This window comes from Cynocephalus volans, chromosome 1 (genome assembly GCF_027409185.1).
Source record: "Cynocephalus volans isolate mCynVol1 chromosome 1, mCynVol1.pri, whole genome shotgun sequence".
In the NCBI taxonomy this organism is placed as follows: Eukaryota; Metazoa; Chordata; class Mammalia; order Dermoptera; family Cynocephalidae; genus Cynocephalus; species Cynocephalus volans.
The window spans coordinates 302,768,611-302,795,706 of NC_084460.1; the positions used below are offsets into that span (position 1 = coordinate 302,768,611).

Consider the following 27,096-nt stretch of genomic DNA (forward strand, 5'->3'; position numbering starts at 1 on the left):
AGCTGGTGGCTGTGAGTAGGGACATCCCTCACTGGGCCCAAGGTCCCTCCCAGGTAAAGTCAGGGGGCCAGACAGCCCATCTGGCATGAGGACCCGTGACAAATGCAGGCCAGCTTCCTCAGAGGCAGGGGGGCAGGCGTCCAGGGCAGTCCCACCTTGCCCAGGAGCTCAGTCTTTCCATAACCGAACAGCATCAGCGCGAAGCTGTGGTTAATGCCGTAGATGGTCCCGTCAGGCAGGAGGGTGATGAGGCCGCTGATGGTACAGAACACCCAGACAGATGCCCAGTAACCCTGGGTGGGGCCCGCCCCGCCATCGTCCGCCTCGCCATCGTCCGCCTCCTCACTGCTGGGTTTAGGTTTCAGTTTTAAACTCAGAGGGAAGGTGGTGCCATCCCTGGCTCTGCCGACAGATCTCTGAATCTTGAGGTCCTGGAAGAAAGGCATGTCATTTGGCCGAAGCAGCATTTCACATGGACGGAGCGCTGAGTCTAGGCTGCTTCAGATCTGAAGTTCCCGCCCCCCCACCCCAACACCATCATGGGGAAGGTTCCAAGAACATCCTGCTGCTCTTCCTTCCTCCTCTCCCAGGGCCCCACTTGCCCCAGGGAACGCAGAGCCCCAACCAGGGAGCCAAGGCATGTGGTCAGGGGTCCTACCTTTGGGACATGCTGGCCGGGAGGTGGGATCCGCACGGAAGGAATCAGGTTCGTGATGCACTGTCCGACCACATCCTCCCCGGACACATACCCATGGAGATGAGCAAAGAGACTGTCACATGACGTGATGGTTCCCTGGAGAAAACCCAGCACTCATAAGCATTACGTTAAAAGCTGCTCGCACTTCAGCTTTACACCTCAAGCTGAAAGCAAGACCCTTAACACGGCTTCTACGGCAGAGGAGCGAGAGGCACACAAAGGGACTTCCATGGGAGCTTCATCTTTCTCCTTCCACTAGAAGTACCCAAACTGCTGACTTTCTTGAGGTGGTCTTCAGAAGCCCTGGCACACCGAGAGGTTCACTGTTAAATTCCCAGCTTGTGTTCAAGTGCTCTCTCTAATGCCAGCCTCTATTCTGAGGGTTTTACATATATAATTTCATTTAAGTGTTAAAACAATTCTATGAGTATTTACAATTATATTCACACATTACAGATGAGGAAACTGAGGCACAGGAAGACTAGGTTCCTTGACGAAGCACGCACAGTTAGTAAGAGGCACAGCAGGGTAGGACCCTCTGACTCCTCGCGCTCTTTCTTCCCACAGGCATGGACGGGGAGCACGTTTGCTGATGTGCTGGAAGGAGGGGAGGACATGGCATTCCAGGGTCTGGGAGGCGAGGCAAAGCTGCTTGCGGCCAAGATACAAAACACAGACTCACATTGCTCTGGAAAGTGACCCAGGCCGAGATCCTCTCCACGGGCTCAAGGACCACCACGCAGCACAGGCTGTGCTCCTGCTGCACCCTCTTCATCCACACGGAGACCGGAATCTTCTCCCCGCTGCGGCTGATGATGTCCACCTGTGGACACATACAGGCTCGCACCTGGGTGCACACACCAGCACAGGGGACACCCGCCTCCAGGAGAGGCTCCCGACTCCAGGAGTCTTCAACCTCTGCTCAGCTGCCTGACACTTCAGAAATTTACCGAAGTACAAACAAGGTTTCTGATACTTCATGCTACAATCTCAGTGAATGTTTTATCAAGAGATTCTTTTTTCATCCTCACCTTCACAGTAGTATAGCAGGAAAAAAAGCAGTATCTATTAAGTCTTAAAGAAACAGACACTAATACATCTTAATTTTTTTTCTTCTTAGTAGCCAGTCTCTTGAATCAGTAGTTTTCTGATGCAACTGATCCTGTCCAAGTCATCTCCACGCCTGGGGCTCTGTCTTCCACACCGAACTCAGCTCACCACCAGGGTCCAGGGCGACACATCAGCACAGTGAGTGGATCAGCACACCCCAGGATAACGTTTCCAGTCACACGCCACCCTCCCCTCCAAGAAATACTGAGCACATGGAATGTGTACACTTGGATGTAAAAATCAGTACAGACAGAAAAAGGTTATGACTCTTTTGGGACTCTGATGTGGTGCCTGCAGGTATGCAAAATGCTCCTCCTGCTACAGCCATCAAACAAAGGGAAGGGTGCTCCAAGACGTCCCTTGAGGCAGCCCATCAGCAACCACCATCCTGTTTCTGTTTCTGCTTTGCTTTCCTTTTTAAAGGGGCCCCAGCCCCCACCTGAGCTGAAGCAGGGGAAACAACAGCACCTATAGTGGCGATTTAATTGGAGAAGCTGAAGTTGCCTGGTGCTGCCGACCCTCAGCAGCAGAGCTCTGGGTGGGGGAGTCAGAGCTCTTCCCACCACAGGCTGCTCTTATCTGGAAGCCAGGCCAAGGGCCCCCACCCTGCACCCCACTCACCACAGTGCCAAAGACCACGGCAGCATGGCCGTCAGCCTCCACATGCTCCTCACTGAGGGCCTCAACCACTTCAGAATCCGACTTCAGGAAGAACTGCATGAGCTTCTGGCCAATCAGGTCATGGCTGCTGTACCCCAGGAGACTGCACGCTTTGTCGTTGGCAACCAGGATCTGGAGTCGTAGGGAGCAGAAAGGACACACGCATCACCAGCAGCTCCTCTCACTCCTGAGAACAGAGCCGAGGAGAAGGGTGGCACAGGAACCAGCCAGGGACAGCCCAGAGACCATCTCCTCCCGGCAGCAACCTCCAACGTTCTTCCATCAACAGACAAACTGCGACACTCACACCCCAGGGCCCCCGGTTTCCGACCTTGTGTGAACGAACCAGGTCGGTGCAGACCGAACCAGGTGTCCCCACCGGCCAAAATAGGCACATGACACACAATGCAGACTGTGAAGAAGATGTGAGAATTTATATCAAACTTCTGTTCAACAATTTCAGTTACTTACATATGAATGTACATTATGCAAAGGCATTTAATCCAAAGATCGACTACCCATGCTCACTCAGGCTGACCTGACACTTCAGCAAGCACAAGTGCGTAATGCACTTCATCACTTTCCTTGATAAGAAGAATTTGTTTTGATTGATTTGTATTTAGTTCTCCAAATTCTTATCTCTTTTGTTACTATATAGGAAAAACCAAAGGTTTTTCTAATTTCATTTAAAACACAAATCCCTCTGTTAGAGATTACAGGTTCAAGGCACAAACCCTAAATCCATATCTATGGCTGTGTCTCAAACCAAAGCAAATACCTCCGTGGTCCTGGCATCCACAGTGAAGACGGCCTTGTTAGGGTTGCACACAGGGGCTGGGAGCAGGGGTGCAGACCACCCTGAAGACAAGCCTTGCAGCAGGGAGCAGCAGGACGTGCTGCCCAGGGACCCGGCCAGGTCTGCGTGCTCAGGTGCGGCAGGGCAGTGCAGTTTGCTTGTACAAATGTTTTGGGCAGCCAGTGATGACAGACAGTAGGAGCTCCATCTGTCTTCTGGAAAGAAAGGAAAGCAAGCTTTGGACCTCACACGGCTGCCAGAAGCTCGCTTCTCAAACAGGCACAGCACACAGCCCTTGCCACCAGCTCCTGCAGAGCATCCAAGGACTCACTTGACCTGCAGAGCTGATTCACACTCTTAAGTGTACATCTGAACATAGTCCCCAGAATCCATCAAACAACCATCAGGTGCTTAGTAGCAACATAGAGCAGTGTCCTCTCAGAAGCACAAAGGGCTCAAGACTAACATTTCTGTGTCTAGATTACATCCTACGTTCCCTTCCCTTCCACCCCTCCAAGGAGCTCTCTCTAACAGACGTTCCCTCTCTCCCTGTCAGTCTCCCAACACCCCGCAGCCCCTCCAGCTACTGCCTCGTCACTTGTTCCTGGGAGGTATCTCACAATCCAAGAGCTGCCTGCTCCCCAACCCCTCCCCCACCTTCTGGTCCCACTGTCAGGTGCACTCTCCACTGTCCAGAACATCTGCCCTCAGCAGTGTCTCCAGTGCCTCCCAACACACTCGACCCGACAGTCAGGTCTCAGTCCTCCCCCTGCTCAACTTATCAGGGCCACTCCTAGATCACCTGCCCTCAGCCCAGAACACCCGAGCTCCTTCCCACCTGCCTGACCTCTCACCACTGAGGGACCCTGGCTCTAACTTATCCACTCCTTGGTAGCATTAAATACACTTAAAATATAAATGTGCTGATGACTCCCACATTAGACTTCCAGCCCTGACCTCTCCCCTGGGTTCCAACTGCCACCTTGCCCTCTGTCCATCTCAGTGAACATCACCTCTGTTTTTCCAGTGACTCAAAACCAAACACACTAGACCTGCCTCTTCCATTTCCCTCCCACCCCCTCCTCTCTGTTCCGCGTCCTCATCCAGGATCCCCTGACTTTGTCAGGTATGGCCTCTCCCGACAATTCTCTGAGGCTGGAAGCCACATGACTGCTCCGTCTCGCCTCCTCTTCCTGGGCAGCAGTCACCAAGTGGCTCAGCCCCTCCTCACGCTCCACTGAGAGTATCCCTGTTCCACACCCCACGTGAAGCCCACACTGCTGTGGGGTTCTCCAGCCTCACAGCTGGGCGCTCCCTACAGTGTCTCTGGCCCTCTCCACAGGACCCACTGCTCCAGCCGCAAGGTCCATCCTCTCTCTAGACACAGCAGTGCACAGCTCAGCCCCAACACCCTCCTGTGTCAAACTGTCCTCATCCTCGAAGCCATATCCCACCTCCCTCCCTGCAGCTGTCTACTGTGATCCTGGCCATCTCTGTCATCCCAAGGGACTTCCCCATTTTCAAGGTCCACCCCAATTTCAAGCATGCACCCTGCAATCTCCTCAAGCCCCCCCAGCAGGCAGCGAGCCCCTCAAATGCAGGCAACACTTTCTTCCTTGACGTGGCCCAGGGCCATGCAGTGTCAGCTCAGGAGGTGCCAACTGACTCTTGGGGAAATCAGTGAACGGTGGGCAATGGGTGCCCTGCCACCTGCACCATGAAGTTAGCTGCCCTTGTGCTCATCTCTGTGATGCGGGAGGAACATTGTCTTACTTGTCTCTGTGTCCAGATGGAAAATCTGCACTTGCTGTGCAGAGTCATTAAAGATTTACTGGGCTAAACTAGCAAACGTTATTTCACTTTTAATACAGCCTAGCCTAGGACAGCATTCTCACAAACGCTGAAGCAAGAAATAACATTCTGCTCTGATTCGACCCTGAAATGTGGAGGTGAATTCCAACCCTCCCCAAAAAGGACAGGTGAATGCCTAAGAATCAGAGCAGAACAAAAGCAGCAGGCAAGGGTCCTGCCAGTATCGTCTGCCAGTGGTGCCAAGCACCCAAACAAATAAATTTTCTCTGCAAGAACAGAGTTGCTGACTTTAAATCACAGATGAGGGCCAGCCCGTGGCTCACTTGGGAGAGTGTGGTGCTGATAACACCAAGGCCATGGGTTCGGATCCCTATATAGGGATGGCCGGTTGCTCACTTAGGAGAGCGTGGTGCTGACAACACCAAGTCAAGGGTTAAGATCCCCTTACCAGTCATCTTTAAAAAAAATAAAAAATAAAAATAAAAAATCACTGACAAAAGGGTTTCCATGGGGAGAAAACAGAATGACTCCATGTTTTCATTTTTCAACGCTGATACCCACATGATCAGGAGGTCCTTACCAGACAGTGCCATTCTACTCTGGCAAAGTTTAGAAAGCCCGTTCTTTCTGCTCAGGTGTCTGTGGGCCCAGGAAGATGACCTGCTGGGCTCAGAGGCGGTCTGTGCAGCTGGACCCTCCACCGGTGCAGGCAAGGGGAGGCTCCCAGTCAGGCATCTCCAGTCCTCCTCAAAGGCCATTAAGCCTCTGTCCTCCATCGTAAGAGGATGGGCCAGTCGCCAAGCTTCCACCTCTAATTGTGGTCAACTAGAAGACAAAGTGAACCTGATTAACATCTGCAGTGCAGAACACAGAGGCAGTTTAACCAACTAATTCTTCACAATGCTAAGTTAAGCCCAGCCCTAGAAGACGCACACCCAGCTGCCATCCTGGGTCAGAACCTACAATGTGAGCATAGTCAGTCCAAAGCTGTGCTAAAAGAAGTTCTGTCAGAGAAATACACAGGAAGGTGTGGAAAAGAGAAGCAAACAGAAAGAAAAAACAAAGAACAGAGTAGGTAGGACCACGAGGGAGGGCAGGGCTGCAGTCCACATGAACCAAAACACTCCAGGCCAGGACAATCGCCACTGCTGCCAGAAGGACCCACCAGCAGCAAGGGTCTGCATGGCTCCCTGGGCCCCAGCTTTCTCCAAACCAGGAGGTCCAACCAGCTGCACACAAAATCACCTGGGAGTTTCCAACAACAGTGAAGCCACAGCTGAGAATCTGCTTTGCCTGGAGAGGGCCTGAAACAGAGGGCTTGTGTCTTTAACTTTTTACTTTGATATAACTGTATCAAATGCAGATCACAGATATAAGAAAAAAATATAGAAAAATCTCAAACACCCTTCAGAGAGTTTCCTCCAGTGGTAACATCTTGCACAACTACAGTATAGTGTCACAACCAGGAAACTGACATTGACCCCCTCCACCAGCCTCACTCGGACTTCAGAGCATTTTCCTCATGTGTGTGTGTGTGTGTGTGTGTGTGTGTGTGTGTTCAGTTCCACGTGGTCTTGTCACATGTTCACATTCATGTGGCACCCACAGTGGAGATAATGAACAGTGCCATCCCTCACACTGGCCAGCACTTGAAACATATGTACACATTTACCAATACCCTGTCCTCACAGCCAAAACTCCTTTTCTAGAAGGAAGTGAGACCCCCACCTAGTCATCCAGGCTTCAGATAAATGAGAGGACGCTATGGCCAATCCCAGAACCACTGGCTGGAGTTCACCCCACAATGTGAGGAGACCACTGGGCCAAGACAACATGCCGACCCCAAGCCTAAGAGTTCCTGATCAAAGGGCCTGGAGCCCACTTCCAAGACCCACACAGACCTCTTCCCACAGGGGTCCTCCCATGCCAGCACACCTAGGAATGAGAACTGGCTGAGGAGGAGCAGCAGGAAGGATGGAGCTTGGACAAGCAGACAGGGTGCCCACATATGGCGCACAAGGCCCTTCCCAATGCAGGACACACCTGGGGTGGAGAGAAAAGGGGAGCCAGGCCTTCCCACACCACGATATTCTAGTGAGCAACTCCAAGGAGTCCCGTCCCCCCAATTCTATCCTGACTTTCAAGGTGGCCATAAAAATTTACTTATCGAGACAGGAGGGGAGTGCCTGTTGTAATTAACAGCTTGTCACTCTGATTTATAATTACCTGTGTCGACACACAGTATGGGGTCTCCACGGCACTCATGCCGCTGGCTCCCGGCATGTTAGGGCTGGGCCAATGCCCACCTCGGCCACCAGCTCCTCAACTTAGCAAGGCAGGGGCCCCTTGGACGGATGGAAAACTGAGGGCCCCACCAACCCCAGTGGCAGGGTACTGACATGAAAACATGCCACCAAGCTACACAAACTAAGTAGAGGGTGGTACACAAAGAAGAACAAAAAAAGCAGTAGAAAAGAATCAACTTCAGAAACAGACTGACACATGCATAGGAGGTTGGCACACAATGTGGAGCCCATTTCCAACCAATGGGAAATCAGTGGAGTGTTCACCAGCACAGGGTGACCTTGGACAGACAACATGGCTTTCAAGTGTCCGTTTCCTCAGATGTGAAATGTAAATAACAATAATTCACACCTCACAGTAGTCTTGTGAGGACTCAAAGAGCTAAGTCAGGGCTGGCGTATTGCAAATGCTTAATAACTGTGATGTGTTAGCTTTAAATGGAGTTAGGTTAATAAGCTAAATAATTTGAGGTAAAATTGCATCCCTGTGTCTTGCCATGTACAAAAATTAGCCCCAGATGAATTTAAGAACAAAAGATAGGGCTGGCCTGTGGCTCAGTTGGGAGAGTGTGGTGCTGATAACACCAAGGCCACAGGTTCAGATCCTTATATAGGGATGGCCAGTTAGCTCACTTGGGAGAGCGTGGTGGTGACAACACCAAGTCAAGGTTTAAGATCCCCTTACAGGTCATCTTTAAAAAAAAAAAAAAAGAAAAAAGGATAAAAGTTCCAGGAAAAAGCACAAAGAATACAGTGGACTTGACAACTCTGAGCAGCCCTCGCACTTTGGAACAACTACATCTCACCAAGAGTACTGTTTCTGTGGCATCTCTGAAATGCCTGAAAGTTGACTTCCGGTCAAGATGGCAGAATAGACGGTCACTAGCGTCACTCTCTCCCACAAATCAACTTATTTAAACTATAAAAACATAATATCAAGTGCATATGGAACAAGGAGATGTCCAGCGGGTGAGGCAGAAGCTCCGCGGAGACCATATGCCCTGTGGGGCCGCAGTTGCACAGTCCAGCAGGTAGGCTTCACTGCCGCCACCCAGCTCCATTCCCAGCCCAGCCCAGTGCACACAGAGTGGGGAGACGTCCCGCAGGGGAGGCAGAGGCTCCGCAGAAACCACACACCCTGTGGGGACACAACTGCGTGATCCAGCAGGTAGGCTTCACCGCAGGCACCCGGATCCATTCCCAGCCTGGCCTAGTGCGCTAGGAGCAGGGAGACGTCTGGCAGGGGAGGCGGGAACTCCATGGAGACCACACCGCTGCCGCGTGATCCAGCAGCCCGGCCCAATGCGTACGGAGCACAGAGTCGTCCAGCAACGGAGATAGAAGCTCCGTAGAGTCCACACACCCTGTGGGGGAGCTGCCGCCACATGATCCAGCAGCAGGTAGGCTTCACTGCTGCCACCCGACTCCATCCCAAGCCCGGCCTATCGCGCACAGAGCAGGGAGACATCCTGCAGGGGAAGGGGAAGCTCTGCAGAGACCACACACTCTGCAGTGCCTCAGCGCATCCCAGCAGCCCGGGCCAGAGCGCACGGAACAGGGAGAAGTCCAGCACGAGAGGTGGAAGCTCAGCAGAGACCACACACCCTGCGGTACCGCCCCGTGATCCAACAGCCTGGCAGAGTCCAAGCTGACCAGAGAGGTGGCTCCCCGGAGAGGCCCAAGACCCAAGGCAACCACACACACAAGGCACTAGTGGCCAACTAAGCAGTCACTGAGGTAGCCATACCAAATTGGCAACCACAGTAACATCTTAGTCAGTCAATAGTGTCAAACCTGCGGATGAATAAACATCAAAGAAAAGATACCAGAAATATGAAAAATCAAGAAAGTACACCACCAAAGGATAATAACTATCAAGCTCTAGATCCTATAGAACAAGAAGCCCTTGAAATGACTGAAAAGGAATTTCAAGTGATAATTCTAAGGAAACTGAATGAGATACAAGAAAACTCAGCTGGACATCATGATGAAATGAGGAAAAGTATACAGGACCTGAAAAAGGAAATGTACAAGGAAATCAATGCCCTGAAAAAAAATGTAGCAGAACTTACCGAACTGAAGAAGTTATTCAGCGAAATAAAAAACACAATGGAGAGTTTAACCAGCAGGCTTGCGGAAGTTGAAGAGAGAACCTCTGAACTTGAAGATGGGCTGATTGAAATAACACAAGCAGACAAAAAAAGAGAAAAAAGAATCAAAAGCATTGAAGAAAATCTGAGAGAGATATCAGACAACTTTAAGTGCTCAAATATCCGAGTCATGGGTATTCCAGAAGGGGAGGAAAAAGGAGATTGCATTGAAAACATATTCAATAAAATAGTGGCAGAAAACTTCCCAGGTATAGGAAAAATCACAGATCTTCAGATCCAGGAAGTTCAACGATCTCCAAACATATTCAACCCAAAAAGGTCTTCTCCAAGACACGTTATAGTCAAATTCGCAAAACTCAAAGACAAAGAGAGAATCTTAAAAGCTGCAAGAGAGAAGCGTCAAATCACCTATAAGGGAGCCCCAATGAGGCTAACATCAGACTTTCCATCACAAACCCTAAAACCCAGGAAGGAATGGGATGATATACTCAAAATACTAAAAGACAGAGATTGTCAGCCAAGAATACTCTACCCTGCAAGGCTATCCTTCCGAATTGAAGGGCAAATAGTATATTTCTCAGACAAACAAAAACTGTGGGAGTCCACCACCACATGACCACCTGTACAAGAAATTCTCAAGGGAGTACTGGGTTTGGTTCCTGAAAAATAACTACCACTGCCATCAAAACCCAAGAAAAATGTAAACCCACTAGTGTAATAAAAATGGCATCCATGAAGAGAAAACAAACAAATAAAAACGCTATCTACAACCTAAGGAACCAACAAACACAGAAAAGAAACAGTAAATCAGAAAGCAAGGAAAAAAAGACACCTAAGACAACCAAACAACAATCAATAAAATGCTAGGAATAAATCAACACTTTTCAATAACAACTCTTAATGTAAAAGGCTTAAAATTCCCCAATCAAAAGACACAGACTGGCTGACTGGATTAAAAAGGAGGACCCAACTATATGCTGCCTTCAAAAGACCCACCTCACCCATAAAGACTCACATAGACTAAGAGTGAAAGGATGGAAAAAGATCTACCATGCAAACAGAAAAGAAAAACGAACTGGAGTAGCTATTCTTATATCTGACAAAGTAGACTTTAAACTAAAAACCATAAAAAGAGACAATGAGGGACAATACAAAATAATAAAAGGACTGATCCATCAAGAAGACATAACAATCATAAATATGTATGCACCCAATGTTGGAACAGCCAGATTTATAAAACACACTATATTAGACCTAAAGAAGGAAATAGACACTAATACCATAATAGCAGGGGACCTGAACACCCCACTGTCAATATTGGACAGATCATCTAGGCAAAGAATCAGCAGAGAAACACAAGATCTTAACAATACTCTGGACCAATTGGATTTGGCAGATATCTACAGAACATTCCATCCAACAACCTCAGAATATTCATTCTTCTCATCAGCACATGGATCATTCTCCAGGACAGATCACATGTTAGGTCACAAATCAAGTCTCAACAAATTCAAAAAATTGGAATTATCCCATGTATTTTCTCAGACCACAATGGATTAAAATTAGAAATCAATAACAAACGAAATTCTGGAAACTATACAAACACATGGAAATTAAACAGCATTCTACTTAATGACATATGGGTCCAAGAAGAATTCAAGCAGGAAATCAAAAAATTTATTGAAACTAATGAAAATAATGATACATCATACCAAAACCTGTGGGATACTGCAAAAGCAGTATTAAGCAGTATTGCATTAAATGCTCACCTCAGAAGAATGGAAAGATGGCAAGTGAACAACCTAACACTTCACCTTAAAGAACTAGAAAAACAAGAACAATCCAAACCTAAAGTTAGCAGACGGAAAGAAATCATTAAGATCAGAGCAGAACTTAATGAAATTGAAACCCAAAAAACAATTCAAAAGATCAATGAATCAAAAAGTTGGTTTTTTGAAAAGATGAATAAACTTGACAAACCATTAGCATGGCTAACAAGAAAAAGAAGAGAGAAGACTCAAATAACAAAAATTAGAAATGAAAAAGGCGATATTACAACTGATTCATCTGAAATACAAGGAATCATTCAAGACTACTATAAACAACTATACGCCAACAAATTTGAAAATCTGGAGGAAATGGATAAATTTCTGGACACACACAAGCTCCCAAAACTGTGCCATGAAGATGTCGAAAATCTGAAAAGACCAATAACAATAAAGGAGATTGAAAATGTTATCAGAAGGCTCCCAACAAAGAAAAGCCCAGGACCAGATGGATTCACAGCAGAATTTTACCAAACATTCAAACAGGAATTGACACCAATTCTTTACAAACTATTCCAAAAGATTGAAACAGATGCAAATCTCCCAAACTCATTCTATGAAGCAAACATCATTCTGATACCAAAACCAGGTAAAGATAGAACCAAAAAAGAAAACTTCAGGCCGATATCCTTGATGAATATAGATGCAAAAATCCTCACTAAAATACTAGCAAACAAAATACAGCAACACATACGTAAAATTACTCACCATGATCAAGTGGGATTCATCCCAGGAATGCAAGGTTGGTTCGATATACACAAATCAATAAATGTGATACACCATAATAATAAAATCAAACACAAGGACCACATGATCATCTCTATAGATGCTGAAAAAGCATTTGATAAAATTCAACACTCATTCATGACAAAGACCCTCTATAAGTTAGGTATAGAGGGAAAGTATCTCAACATCATTAAAGCCATATATGATAAACCCACTCCCAATATCATCCTGAATGCGGAAAAGCTAAAAGCTTTTCCTTTAAGAACAGGAACTAGACAAGGATGCCCACTCTCACCACTCCTATTCAACATAGTGCTGAAAGTACTAGCCAGAGCAATCAGAGAAGAGAAGGAAATAAAGGGCATCGAGATTGGAAAAGATGAAGTCAAACTGTCCCTGTTTGCAGATGACATGATCCTATATATCGAACAGCCTAAAGCCTCTACAAAAAAACTCTTGGAGGTGATAAATGATTTCAGCACAGTAGCAGGAAACAAAATCAACACACAAAAATCAGTAGCATTTCTATTCTCCAATAGTGAACATGCAGAAAGAGAAATCAAGAAAGTCTGCCCATTTACAATAGCCACCAAAAAAATAAAATACTTAGGAATTGAGTTAACCAAGGATGGGAAAAATCTCTATAATGCGAACTACAAACCACTGCTGAGAGAAATTAGAGAGGATACAAGAAGATGGAAAGATATCCCATACTCTTGGATTGGAAGAATCAACATAGTGAAAATGTCCATACTACCCAAAGTGATATACAAATTCAATGCAATCCCCATCAAAATTCCAATGACATTTTTCTCAGAAATGGAAAGAACTATCCAGACATTTATATGGAATAACAAAAGACCACGCATAGCCAAAGCAACGCTGAGCAAAAAAAATAAAGCTGGAGGCATAACACTACCTGACTTTAACCTATACTACAAAGCTATAATAACCAAAACAGTATGGTACTGGCATAAAAACAGACACACTGATCAATGGAATAGAATAGAGAATCCAGAAATCAACCCACACACCTACAGCCATCTGATCTTTGACAAAGGCACCAAGCCTATACACTGGGGAAGAGACTGCCTCTTTAGCAAATGGTGCCTGGAGAACTGGATATCAATATGCAGGAGAATGAAACTAGATCCATACCTTTCACCATACACTAAAGTCAACTCAAAATGGATTAAGGAATTAAAATACACCCTGAAACAGTAAAACTTCTCAAAGAAAACATAGGAGAGACACTTCAGGAAATAGGACTCGACACAGACTTCATGAATATGACCACAAAAGCACAGGCAACCAAAGGAAAAAATAAACAAATGGGATTATATCAAACTAAAGAGCTTCTGCACAGCAAAAGAAACAATTAACAGAGTTAAAAGACAACCAAGAGAGTGGGAGAAAATATTTGCACAATATACATCTGACAAGGATTAATATCCAGAATATACAAGGAACTCAAACAACTTTACAAGAAAAAAACAAGCAACCCAATTAAAAAATGGGCAAAAGAGCTAAGTAGGCATTTCTCTAAGGAAGATATACAAATGGCCAACAGACATAGGAAAAAATGCTCAACATCACTCAGCATCCAGGAAATGCAAATCAAAACCACACTGAGATACCATCTAACCCCAGTTAGGATGGCTAAAATCCAAAAGACTCTGAACGATAAACGCTGGCGAGTTGCAGAGAAAAAGGAACTCTCATCCATTGTTGGTGGGACTGCAAAATGGTGGAGCCTCTATGGAAAATGGCATGGAGGTTCCTCAAACAATTGCAGATAGATCTACCATATGACCCAGCTATCCCACTGCTGGGAATATACCCAGAGGAATGGAAATCATCAAGTCGAAGGTATACCTGTTCCCCAACGTTCATCGCAGCACTCTTTACAATAGCCAAGAGTTGGAACCAGCCCAAATGTCCATCATCGGATGAGTGGATACGGAAAATGTGGTATATCTACACAATGGAATACTACTCAGTTATAAAAAAGAATGAAATACTGCCATTTGCAACAACATGGATGGACCTTGAGAGAATTATATTAAGTGAAACAAGTCAGGCACAGAAAGAGAAATATCACATATTCTCACTTATTGGTGGGAGCTAAAAATAAATAAATAAATTCACACAAACACACACACAAAAAAACCGCATGGGGAAGAAGACATAACAACTACAATTCCTTGAAGTTGATACGACAAGCAAACAGAGGGGACATTGTTGGGGAGGGGGGAGAGGGAGGAGGGAAGGAGGTTTCAGTAATGGGCCACAATAATCAACCACATTGTATATTGACAAAATAAAATTTAAAAAAATAATAATAATAAAATAAAAATTTTAAAAATAGATACATTTTATTGTATGTAAATTATATCTCAATAAAGTTAATTTTTTAAATGGCAATACATGAGTAAAACAGGTAGTCACAGCTAAAAAGAAAACTAGTGAATTAGAAGACATATTTCCATATAAATAACCCAGAAGGAAGACAGAGAGACAAAAGATAAATATATAATAGAGAGAAGTTAAGAGATAAAGACTGAGATAACCCAACAAACATCTGATTGGAGAGAGAATCGAGAGAAGGGAATATTTGAAGAGATAAAAGTGAATGATCTTTAATAACGAATAAATTTATGGATCCAGGACCCCTATTAATCAAACACAGTGGGGGCAGGGGAGGAGATGGGGGCACCAGCCCACCAGATGTGACCACTCATTGTGTGGGTGCAACTGGGCAGGAATAAACAAACTGATCCAAGGAACCGACGGTGAGCCCAGCGCAGGCTGTGCAGGTGCATACATCTGACCCCGACCGCTGAAGGAGCTGGGACAATCCACTGTCCACAAGAGAAACAAAGAAAACAAAGCTATCAACACACTATACGCAAAAATTAAGACTTGATTTGTGAAAGTCGAAACACTGAACTTTTGGAAGAAAATAAAAGACTATCTGTAAGACTTTGGGGTAGGGAAAGTTTCCTTAAACAAGACACAAAAACAGCTATAAAATAAGATGGTTAAATTTAAAACATGGTTCACAAAAGGTACCATAAAGAAAATGAAATGACAAGCTACAATTAGGGAAAAAATATTTGCCACATACATAACCAACAGAGAATTAACATCCAGAATAGTTTTTAAAGATCAATAGTTTAACATTGAAAATTTTCAGAGGTCTGGCTGGTTAGCTCAGTTGGTTAGAGCATGGTGTTATAACACCAAGGTCAAGGATTCGGATCCCCAAACCAGCCAGCCGCTAAAAATGAAAAAATTTAAAAGACACGTGGCTCAATAAAAAAAATGACAAGAAATAAGAACAAGAGTTTCACAGAACAGGAAATCCTAGTGGCCAATAAACCTATGACAAGAAACTTAACTTTATTAACATAATTATGATAATATTGTACCTACTAAATTAGCAAGATAAAGAATTCTAATAATACCAAATGTTGATACAGATATGGACCAAAAGAAACTCTAATAAATTAATATAATTTCTTTAGAAAACAATTCAAGTCAAATATTTGCCTACTCTGACAGCATTTTCCACTCTTAGATTTATATTCTAGAGAAATTCTTCCACATGGGAAGCAAAACGCACACAAGAATGTTCGGGCAGCACAGCTCACAATGGCAAAGACAGATAGACAGGTAGGCAGGCAGGCAGGCAGGCAGCAGGCAGGAAGGAAGGAAGGAAGGCAATGAAGCAACCCAAACACTCACCAACAAGAAAATAGATTGAAAATTCTGGTATACTCATGCTATGAATTACAGCAGTGAAAACAAATGAACCACACACGACAAGGATAAATTTAGCAATATAATAAGTTTTTTTAAAAAACATCAAGTTACAAAAGACTATAAATAGTAAGATCCCTTTCTTATAAAACTTAAAAATCTAAATATATTGCTTAGGGATACACACATATGTGAAAAAACTATTTCTTAAACTAGAGACTGATAAACGCCAGCCTCAGGCTGGTGACTTCCTCTGAGGCTCAGGCTGGGTGTCACAGTGAGGAAGAGGCACAGGGGCTCAGCTTCCTCATCTGGTTGGTGGTTTAAATGTGCCCACTTTACTGTTATGCCTCATAACTAACACTGCCTTTATTCTGACATATACTAAACAATTTAGAGATATCATATACACACACACAAACACAGGACCCAGCAGGGGATCCTGGAAAGCAACAGCTCAGTATGAACCAAAACATGTGGATGAAGCTAGAAAGAAAATAAGTAATAAATTATTAGAACGTGTGGCTTTCCTTCAAGTAGCGATATTTAAATGTCAGTTTTATATTTCCTTCTCCGAGAATCTAAATGTATAATTATTTGTACAATAAGTAACAATGACATAATCATATTGTAGTTTTCTACTTTTAGAACTTATAGGGGGCCGGCCAGTGGCTCACCTGGGAGAGCGTGGTGCTGACAACACCAAGTCAAGGGTTAAGATCCCCTTCCCGGTCATCTTTAAAAAAAAAAAAAAAAAAAGAACTAACCTATAGACAAAGTTCAGAACACTTAATTATAGCTTCCAAATACATTGTAAATGTTATAAAACTCTACTTTGTTTAAAAAAAAATAAAAGTAACGTAACTCTTCAGAATACATTATGTTACAAAACTTTAATTTGTAAAAAAATACTACTCTTCAAACTACATTGTCAACTTTACAAAACTTTATTTTTAAAAGTAATATAACTCTTTAGAATACATTGAAAATGTTACAAAAGTTTACTTTGTAAAAGTAGCTAACATAAAATGGGAGGGAAAGGAAGGAAACGTGAAGGGAGGGTAAGGGCACAAAATTTTTTGTCTTTCATGGGAGGAAGTAGATAAATACTGTCTGAAGTTGATACACCAAGAAGTGGATGTTTACACAACTGAAAGTCACAAGGATATCCAGGGAGGAAAGTTATAGCTGACTTCTAAGGGTGTGTGGGGACCGTAGCAGGAAAAATGAATCCTTTTTCCCTCCAGGCCCCTGTGCCATCTGAGGTCCGTGTGGGCCAGTTGAGCACGGAGCAGCACGGGGCACCACAGCAACCCCCCTCCCCATGCACACTGGCTCCACAACCACAGGCTGGCCTCTGAGAGCACAAAGCCTGGCTTCACATGATGTTGAATCAACTTAATTTGTCACAGGTTTAATTTTGACTCAAATGCTAGCCAAAAATGCCTTCAAGTCCAGGCCTAGGTTTTTAGAATTGTTTTTGTATCCGCTTCCAGCAGCAGACATGGGAAGCCAAACTTAGATGGCACCTAATGGTGCCATGGAGTAATCCCATTCCTGTTGCCAGCTTTGATTCCAGAAGGCATAAGTGACCCCACTTTACACACAACAGAAGGTTTGCGGGGAGCTTCTGGAAAAGTACTCCTTGCTCTGCTGGGTGGACTTCTAGAAGCAGCCATCTCTCTTCCCACCAGAACATAAGCTAGGAAGCCAATAGCTCCAATTGCTCCCAGCACTGCTGTACAACGAAGAGCAAAACCAGCCTCAGGATGAAGCCAACATGGTGGGCGGTGGAGCAGAAAATGATGAGGACTTCGGTCCTGGAAAATTTGAGCCACTAAATCAACCCACCCTAAACCCTGCCTGTCTCTGGACTTGAGGTTTGGAGGTCAATTGCTTTCCTCACTGTCAGAGCCATCCTGAGCCCAGGGATGTTTCCTGCATCAAGACACCCTCATGAACACATGGGATGATGGAGCGTATAAGCAAAGGGCATCTCCCAAACCAGAAAGGTCAGCCAAGGCCTCCTGGAGGAGGCACCGGCACAGCTGAGCCCTGTGAAGCAGGACGAAGAAGACTTCCAGAGGCACCATAAAGCAAGGACTCCTGCAGATGGATTCAGTATGCAGCAGAGTAGGTGGAGATGGGCTAGAGAAGCCGGGCATACCTCCCAGGGCCTCCTATGACTGCCCAGGCAGTCTGGATTTTATCCCAAAGACTGACATTAAAGGACTTAATGCTTAGGAGTAATATGACCAGATAAGAATTTTACAAAGATCACTGCAGGGGCAATGTGGGGTCAAAGCTGGGGACAAGGAGCCGACCCATGGCTCGCTTGGGAGAGCGTGGTGCTGACAACACCAAGTCAAGGGTTAAGATCCCCTTACCAGTCATCTTTTAAAAAAAAAAAAAAAAAAGCTAGGGACAAGGAGAAAGTTCACAGTAATCCAAGCAAGAAATGATGAAGTCTTAAATTAAGACAATGGCAGAAAAACGGAGAAGGGACCCCATAAGAGAAAACCTGACATAGAACTGTCTGGATTTACTGAGTGATGAGAAGATGGAATGAAAGGTATCAAGACAGCACAGTACGTTTCCAGCTCTGGCTACTGCCATGCTGCCTTGGACTGAATGTCCCCAAAAACTTAGTCCTCACTGTGACAGTGTAAAGAGGGTGGGAAATCCTACTGTAGTAATCAAAAGGTGGGGCCTTGAAGAGGTGATTGGATTGTAGGACCATGAAGTAGTGAATGGATTAAAAATGGTGCTCAGGGGCGTGGTTCCAAGGACTTTAAAAGGAGAGCAGTGAGACTTTCTCTCTGCTCTGCCATTTCTGCCATGTGACACCCCTGCATCACTGTCACCACCACCAAGACCCTCACCAGATGTATTCCCTGGACTTTAGACTTCCCAGCCTCAGAAACTGTAAGCAATACATTTCATTTTCTTTGCTGTTGGTGGGAGTTTAGAAGACAAGAAAACCAGGAAAAGTTTAGAATATCTTAGAGATTGGTTACCTGGTGGTGAGAATGCTGATAGCAATACAGTGAAGGCCATTCTGAGAAGATCTCAGATATAAATGAGAAGGAGCTTTTTATTTTTTTCTTTTATTTTTATTTTTTTAAAAGATGACCGGTAAGGGGATCTTAACCCTTGACTTGGTGTTGTCAGCACCACGCTCAGCCAGTGAGCTAACCGGCCATCCCTATATGGGATCGAACCCGTGGCCTTGGTGTTATCAGCACCACACTCTCCCGAGTGAGCCATGGGCTGGCCCGATAACTTGTTTTGATTTCATATGGGACTTTGAACTTTGGACTTATGAGCTGAAAGAAGTTAAGAGGCTGGGGACAAAATGAATGCATTTGTGTGTGAAAAGGACATGAGTGTTAGAGGCCAGGGGCAGAATGCCTTGGGTTTAATGTCCCCTGGAAACTTAGTCCTCACTGTGGGAGTGTAAAGAGGGTGTGAAGTTCTACTATGGTAATCGAAAGGTGTGGCCTTGAAGAGGTGATTAGATTGTAAGACCAGGCCACAGTGAATGGATTAATAATGGTGGTCAGGGGCGTGGTTCTGAGGGCTTTAAAAGGAGAGCACATGAGAGTCTCTCTCTCTCTGCTCAGCCACTTTCTGCTCTGTGAGACCCCTGGGTCACTGTCACCACCACCAAGACCATCACCAGATGTGTTCCCTGCATTGTGGATTTCCCAGCCTCCCAAACTGTAAGCAATAAATTTTGTTTCCTTTTTTTTTTAAAGATGACCGGTAAGGGTATCCTAACCCTTGACTTGGTGTTATAAGCACCACACTTTCCCAAGTGAGCCAAGGGCCGGCCCTATAAATTTCGTTTTCTTACAAATTACCAAGTTCCAGGAATTTCGTCATAAGCAACAGAAACGGATAACACAAATGCTCTGGGAAAAGAACAACTGGTGAAGAGAAGATTAAGGATAAAGTCCAGGTAAGCATGGGACACTCAAGTGCAGCGGTCGGGAAGTAGTGAGCTGAGCGCACAGCTGTCCATTCATTCCGCACTGCCCTAAGTGCAGAGGTGCAGCTGAGCGCAAGACACGAGCTCTAATTCCCTGGAGCTCACCTTCTAGTAAGACAGGCAATAAACAAATGAACAAAATGCACCCAATTAAATCTAGGCGAGAAGACAGCGCCTGAGTGGCTACATCCGACCCGGTGGGGTTACACTGAAAGGCGCTCTGAGGACTGTGGGCGCAGGCGGTGAGAGTCCCCAGGGTGAGGGCAGGGGGTGGGGGGGTGTCCCAGTGTGCGGTGAAGGCAGCCCCCAGTGAGGGGGGGCGGGGAGTTCCTGGCGTGCGAGGGGGTCCCCAGTGTGTGGGGCGGGTCCCCCAGTGTGGGGAAGAGGGACCCGGTGTGCAGGGCGGGGACCCCAGCGTGTGCGACGCGGCCCGGGGCAAACGGCCCAAACCCCGCCACCCGGGCCGCGACCCGGGGATGAAGCCCAGGGAAGGAGTTGAACGGCCGGGACGCAGACTTGGAGGCGCGCGGGGGGCGCTCGGGGCGCCAGGGGCCGACGGTTGGGCTCGTCCGAGGGCCGGGCCAAGGGGCCGGCAGAGCGCCCTCGGGAAACCGCGGAGTCGGGCCGCTCTCCCGAGCGCAGGTATCTCACCTGGAGAGGACGAGGGTCGTGCCGCCAAACTCAGTTCATACGGAGGGAGGCAGCCGACTGCGCATCCAGCCCCACCAGCCAATCGCAGAGCGTCTCGCGCCGATTGACAAGCCCCCCGGGCCAACGAGGGGTGCCTATGGGCGGGACTCGGAGAGACGGAGCCGAGAAGCCCGCGCTAACGGTTGCTAGGGACGCACCGGACGCCCCATACGGCGCTTCGGAGGAGCCAAAAGGTGGGGCCTTCGCCACCCGCCCGGACGCCGCTTCCTCCGGTTTCGGGATCGAGAAGGGTGAGCGGCGTGGGGCTCGCCCTTCGTCGGACGCGGGGCAGCTTCCCCGCGGACCCGCGGGCCTGAGGGGCCGACGCAGGCCGCGGCGTCCGCAGTTGCCCGCCCTTCGCTGAGATCGAGGGCAGACGGCCTGCCGCACGGCCGAGACCCGCGCGGGGACGCAGGGAGAAAGCCGCGACTTCTGCCGCTCGGCCCATCGTACAGACGCGGCCAGCGGGACTAGCGGAGGCGGTATGCATGTGAGCCGGCCCGCGGGCCCAGGGCCTCTCAGCCCCTGCCTTCCTTCTCAGCTTCTCGCCTCCGGGAGCCGTGGCTCCCACCTCAAATCACCGCCCCGGGGTGGAGGGGCTCGCGGCCTCGCGGTGAACTACGACTCCCATGAGGCGCCGGGCCCGCGCAGGCGCGCCGGGGCTGGAGCCGCTACAATGTGTGCCATTGGCCGGCTCGCGCGGAGCCGGAGCTCTGATTGGCCGACGGTCCTGAGGCGACAGATTCCGGAAAGGGGAGAACAGCCAACATGGCGGCGGAGCGCGGCGCGGGGCAGCAACAGTCGCAAGAGATGATGGAGGGTGAGCGGCCCCTGCGGGCGGGGTGCGGCGACCGGCACTGCTCCTGCCCGTGGGGGGAACTCGGCCTCCGGCCACGGTCGCGCGCTGCCTCCTTGACAGCTGCCAGCCGCCAGCCGGGCTCGGCGGAGCGGGGGAGGCTGCGGACCCCGGGGAGCCCCGGCCCGAGGGCGGCCGCGGCCGGGAAGGACCCGGAGCCGAGGGGGAGGTGGCGCGAGCACCAGGCCCGGGGGAGGGGCCGGGGGGGACGCAGTGGCTCCCGAAGCCGGCCTGGAGCCTCGTCCGCGCCCCCGAGATGGTCGTCGGGGAGCGTCCCGGTCGGCTGAGGAGGAGACTGAGGCTCGGGACGGCCCGAGGCTGCTCATTGTTCGCGTGGTGGGTGGAGAAGGGTCCTCTCTTGACCGCGACTGGACTGTGGCGAGGGGTGATGAGGGGCCGGGGAGTCAGGAGACTGGGTTCTAGAAGGCGGTGCCTGATTTCAAGGCTGCTGTTGTGCTGAAATAACTAAATTCGACTCTTCTTCATCCTCCTTCACGTTGTTGAGAAAATTACATAAAGACGTGGGTGTTTATGCATGCACGTGTACGTGTGCACGTGTACACACGTGTGTCTGCGGGGTCACATGCACGGTGCACAGGCGCACACGCCCCCTCAGTGGAAGAGGCAGTCGCGCCCTCGGCGGTGCGTGTGCTCTTGGCTCGCTGGTTTGGGGAGGGAGGGTGCAGATCTCCCAGAAGAGCAGTCACGGTCTCGTGTGAAAAGTGGTGGGGAGAGGGGGAAGGGCTGGCATATCTGGGAGGGGGGACTGTGACAACCGAGGCCAGCTCTGAGGGGGACCTTGAAGAATAACTAAAGGTCGACCACGTTGGGGATAGAGCGGGGGGGAAAGATTAAAGTTCATTCTCAGTAAAGGCAACTACACAGTCAGAGGCAAAGGAGTGTGGAAGAGAGGTTGACCACGGCCAGCAGTCACATGTGATGAGGGTGGTGGTGGCCGGGAGGCTGGCCAGAGAAGGTCTTGGAGAGCCCGAGGGGGAGGAGCATGTTAAGGGTCTTGAACTTTGATACTCTTGCAAGGAGGGGCCTCTTCATATCCCCTCTGTCCCCCACCTCCCCAACCCACTCCTGCTCCTTCCTCAACTATTCCTTTGTCTTAGTAAATGGCAGGTACAAAAGCCAGTCTTCTCTCTGTCACTCCCATCCATGTCCACTTAGTCAGCACACTCTGACATCTCTAATTCTTTAACACGTCCAAATCTTCAATACCTCCTCCATTCCCCCTGCCAATACCTTAACTCTAGTCATCTTCTCTAGGCTAGATTTTATGCCCCTGCTCACTTGCCCGTCATTCCCAGTGCCCAAGTCACTTTCTTACATGCTGATCCGCTGTTCCATGCTCCAGACCCTCTCTGCTGCCCTCAGGTTTATATAGTCGCAGATTTCACTTTCGCTGCCCTTCATTAGTGAAGACCCTCCTAACCTCTCATCACTCCTCTCCCTCCTAGGGGAGTTGCACCGGACTGTCAGGACTGCTCTCCCAAAGCCTGGACCACAGAGCACCCTGTGCCTGGTGATAACTAATTTGTTAAATATTTACTGCATGTCATGCACATGTGAACTGCTCTTGTGCCTTTTCTAATTTAGTCCTCACTGTAACTCTCTGAGGGACTAGCTAATTTCCTTCTATAGATGAGGAGATGGAGGCTCAGAAAAGGAGATGATTTGCCAAAACTGTGTCTGGGGCAAGATTCAAATTCAGGAAGAGCCACTGACATTCCAGAGATATTTCTGGAGTCAGAGATCAGATTTGGGTTTTAGAATGAGATCAGATTCTCTGGCAGTGGAGAATAAACAGGACAAGACAAGCCACCGAGAGAACAGTTGGGAGGCAGGGCAGGAGCCCAGGCCCCAGGTAATAAGTAGCTGAACCAACGCAGTTGCCAAGATGGGGAAGAAAGAATGGATTTGGGGTCTTGGAAGTGAGTTTTATAAGGGCCTGTTTTATCCAGCAGTGCTTGCTTGGGTGCTACTTTCTAGGCAGAGCAGGAAATACAAAGATGAAATAGAATTTTCTTCCCCTCAAAGGGTACATCCCTTTGTAGTTAAGACGTGGTCAGTAAAAAAAAAGTTTCAGTATGGTTGATAACTCCAAGTAATATATTAGTATCACTAGACTTCCCAAAGAGGTCATGAAAAAAGTTATGAAAGAGGAAAATTATTTGACAATCTTGCCAAAGAATTTTTCCCAGCCTGCCACATCTAATCATTGCCTTAGTCATTCAAAAATATTTAGTTATCAGCCTTGAAAACCTTTGAGGTGGTAACACTCTGTCCAATGACATTTAACACCAGTGACATTTACGTGGGCATTTAGCACTATTGGCTGTATTCTTTTTCATTAGCGTTCCTCCCTGCCCACAGTCTGATTTGAATTAGTCTTGATTTCTTTCAGAATGTGGGCCTATGGGCCGGCCCGTGGCTCACTTGGGAGAGTGTGGTGCTGAGAACACCAAGGCCCCGGGTTCGGATCCCATATACGGATGGCCGGTTCGCTCACTGGCTGAGCGTGGTGCTCACAACACCAAGTCAAGGGTTAAGATCCCCTTACCGGTCATCTTTTAAAAAAAAAAAAAAAAAAAAAAGAATGTGGGCCTATGAACTGGGCTGGTTTTCTTGGCCAAATGGATAGTGGAGCGTGGATGAAGGTATGTGGCGGAAGGGTCAGTCACAGTGCTGCCCTCTGCAGTGGATATCCAGGCTGAAAGAGAGCCACCCAGGAGGTGCCCCCCCCACGTGGTACCATTAGTACATTTGATCACTAATGATCCCAAGGCTTTCACAGCACTTAGCCACTCTTAACAAGTTCCTCAAGGGCAGAAGTGTTACTCACCTAAGTATCCATGTGGGCTCCGTGCTCTGCTCCCCCATCCCCAGTTCTCCCCACCACTGTATGCCTCAGACGGTGCTGGCACGTGGGATCCACTCAAGTGTTCATTGAGCTGATTTGAACAAACGTTGTAAATGAAGTCTTGTTGACTTACGACTGGGTGTTAGTCTGTTACGTATTCCTCAAACAGTCACATAAAGTAGATGTGAATTCCTATTGATATGTGTGTGTTTAGTTGACAGGAGGGTCGAATCCGAAGAATCAGGCGATGAGGACGGGAAGAAGCACAGCAGCGGCATCGTGGCAGACCTCAGCCAACAGAGCCTGAAGGATGGGGAGGCGCAGGGGGAGGACAACCCAGAAGGTACCAGGCTGAGTTAAGAACTTCACACTCACAAAGGGGGTGTGTGTCAGTCGGAGGGTGCTGGCTGTGTAGTACGCAGTCTGTCCCAGTGGCGGTATTGTCTCAGTCCTGGAAAGGACTGCTGTGCTCCTTGGGAGGCCTGGAGGGCTGGGGGCAGGTGGACATGACTTCTGAAGCACTCCCTCAGTAGGCTGGCATGTTTATGGCACTTGCAAGAGGGATGCAGTTTTTCCTAATTCCACTGAAGGAATTACTGTTAATAATAATGTTGATACTAGTGTATCATCTGGGACAGAACCAGAAGCTTATTTTATTAACCATATGTTGGGAAGGTGAAATTTGAAATAAACAGTATGGCTGACTGCAGTGCTTCTACGTCCTGTCATAGTAAGAGGAATTTTTAATCTCTGAGAGAAGTCATTTCTGAGTCCTGCTGCACCATTTTTATAAGCCTGAGGATCAACTTCTAAAGTGCCTGGATGTTAGGAAACTCTTTTTATGTGGAAAATAGCTCCAATAGTCATCTATTATTTTAATGAGTAACAACAACAAAATAAGTTTAGAGATAGGAAAAGTCAGTCCTCAGCCCAAAATGGTGGGTTTTTGACATCCCCAACAATGGCCTAAGCCTCATTGAGTGTTTGCTTGCATCGAAAAGACTAAGAGAAACGATGTGAACACAGAAAGATGTCCAAGCTATATTATTGCATGAAAAAAGTACATTTCTAAATAGTATGCATGTTAAAATCTTATTTTTAGTTTAAAAATATGAATATGTAGTTTTAACCTGTTTAAGAAAGAAATACATCCAATTGCTGCTGAAGGTCTGTCTGAACCGCAGGTTTTAGAGAGAAACCGGTACATTCTGCATTTTCTAGATTTGCATACATTGTATGCATTTTTCAGGTGTTAATAATCATGCATTACCCTTATAAAAATAAGTTTTTTTAAAAAAGCTAATTTTTAAAATAACATTGTGCTCTCTGTGCCAGCAAAGATGATTGGTAACTATGGCAACCTAATTTTAAGGCAAAAGGAGATTACCACAAAAGTACCAGTCACATTTACTTTGGAACTTCAGAGTCGATGTTCTGGAAGTGACGTGGGTGGAATAAAGTGCATGGGAGATGGGTGGAAGCTTTCGTTGCTCTCCACCTTAATAGCAGATAGGCCGAGCAGTAGGAGCTCCCAGTGTTCTCAGGTTGGTGCTGCTGAGACGTCAGGTGTTTGTGAGGACTTGAGAGGTGGCAGAGCACTGTCGTGTGCTTTCTTTCCCTGGCTCATTAGCATAGGCTAATGATGTTAGCATCATGATGTACAATTATAAGGATGCTGTAATGTGTAATGGACAAGGAAGATAAGACTCACTGCAGCCTGCCCAAGGGCACAGAGCTACCAAGCAGGCTGTCTGGACTGGAACCCGGCTTGTCTAAATCCAAGGTTCTTTCCTCCAGGCGACTAGCTGGTGCTCTGGGAATGTGCATTTCTAGTCTTTAGAGAAACCAGGACTTGCTCCTACCTGTATTTATATAAATCTTAAGTTCAAAAAACAGAATCAAATATGTCAACTGTTACCTTCTACTTATTTTCTCTAATTTATATTTAAAATATGATCAATACATAAGACATTCAGAAGGGTGTTCTAAGCTGATAGCTTTGTTTCAGAGGTTAAGTTGACATTTCAAGTTTGTTGGGGGGCCAGCCCCATGCTTGATGTATTACAAACAGGACCCCTTTAAGCCATGTGACCACATGTCCTGAGGATCCTGGTACAGCCCCATTTCCACCTGCTAGCCAAGTGTGACTCTGTAGTGCCCCCTTTTACTCTCAAAGTGTCTTGGTTTGGGCACTGAATGGCCTGGGCACCCTGCCTTAACTGTAGTGCCTCTTCCAATGCAGCTTCCTGAGTTCATGAACAGTGAATTTATGCTGTCTTTTGCGGGGTATTTGGGTACAACTCTTGGTTCTGCCAAGTTCTTTTTATTCGATTCTGAGGTAGATTGGTATCTTATAAACTTAACGGATAAACTATAGTAAGTGACTTTTTTTTTTAACTAGCCACTGTAGATTGTTATAGACAAGGCATGGTGAAAATACGGTGAAGTCAGCCGTGCAGGGCCGTTACTTCTTTGGTAAGCTGGCCCGATGTCAAGTGCACTCTCTGAGGCCTCCAGTCGAGGAGCCAGGCTGACCAGCACACAGGCCACTCATTCTGGGAGGAGCCAGCATCCACATGAGGCTCAGGGCTGGGTGGGCCCACTCCACTGCTGCCGCAAATGCAGGCTTTCTAGGAAGGGGCGTGGCACCGAGAGCCCGGGTGAAATAGTGACAGCAATGGCCAGTTTACAGGAAATGCAGGACACAGAGAATGCTGGGGATATAATGCACAGACTCTAGGCTGGGAGCAGCAGCACAAGACAAGCAGCCCGTTTTCTTCCAACAAAAAACTGTAAAGGAAAAACGGGATTTAAGAGAAATACTATCCATTCACGACGTGACCTTATTTGGATCCTAATTCAAGCAAACTTGGGGGAAGAAATTGTA

General features: G+C 47.2%; 2 protein-coding genes across 2 annotated transcripts in view; one reads left to right on the top strand and one right to left on the bottom strand.

Annotated features, from left to right (window-relative positions):
- The window catches only part of PASK (PAS domain containing serine/threonine kinase), a 50,473-nt gene extending 29,994 nt beyond the window's left edge, over positions 1-20,479 (bottom strand). The window contains 7 exon segments of the mRNA XM_063109512.1: positions 156-431; positions 659-793; positions 1,380-1,520; positions 2,429-2,599; positions 3,246-3,478; positions 5,656-5,900; positions 20,446-20,479. Coding sequence (XP_062965582.1) covers positions 156-431; positions 659-793; positions 1,380-1,520; positions 2,429-2,599; positions 3,246-3,478; positions 5,656-5,851 — 1,152 coding nt within the window. The 5' untranslated portion in view covers positions 5,852-5,900; positions 20,446-20,479.
- Positions 20,480-21,231: 752 nt separating this feature from the next.
- PPP1R7 (protein phosphatase 1 regulatory subunit 7) overlaps positions 21,232-27,096 on the top strand; it is a 35,961-nt gene continuing 30,096 nt past the window's right edge. Inside the window, exons 1-2 of the mRNA XM_063098778.1 lie at positions 21,232-21,304; positions 24,424-24,552. Coding sequence (XP_062954848.1) covers positions 21,253-21,304; positions 24,424-24,552 — 181 coding nt within the window. The 5' untranslated portion in view covers positions 21,232-21,252. The remainder of the gene's footprint in view (positions 21,305-24,423; positions 24,553-27,096) is intronic.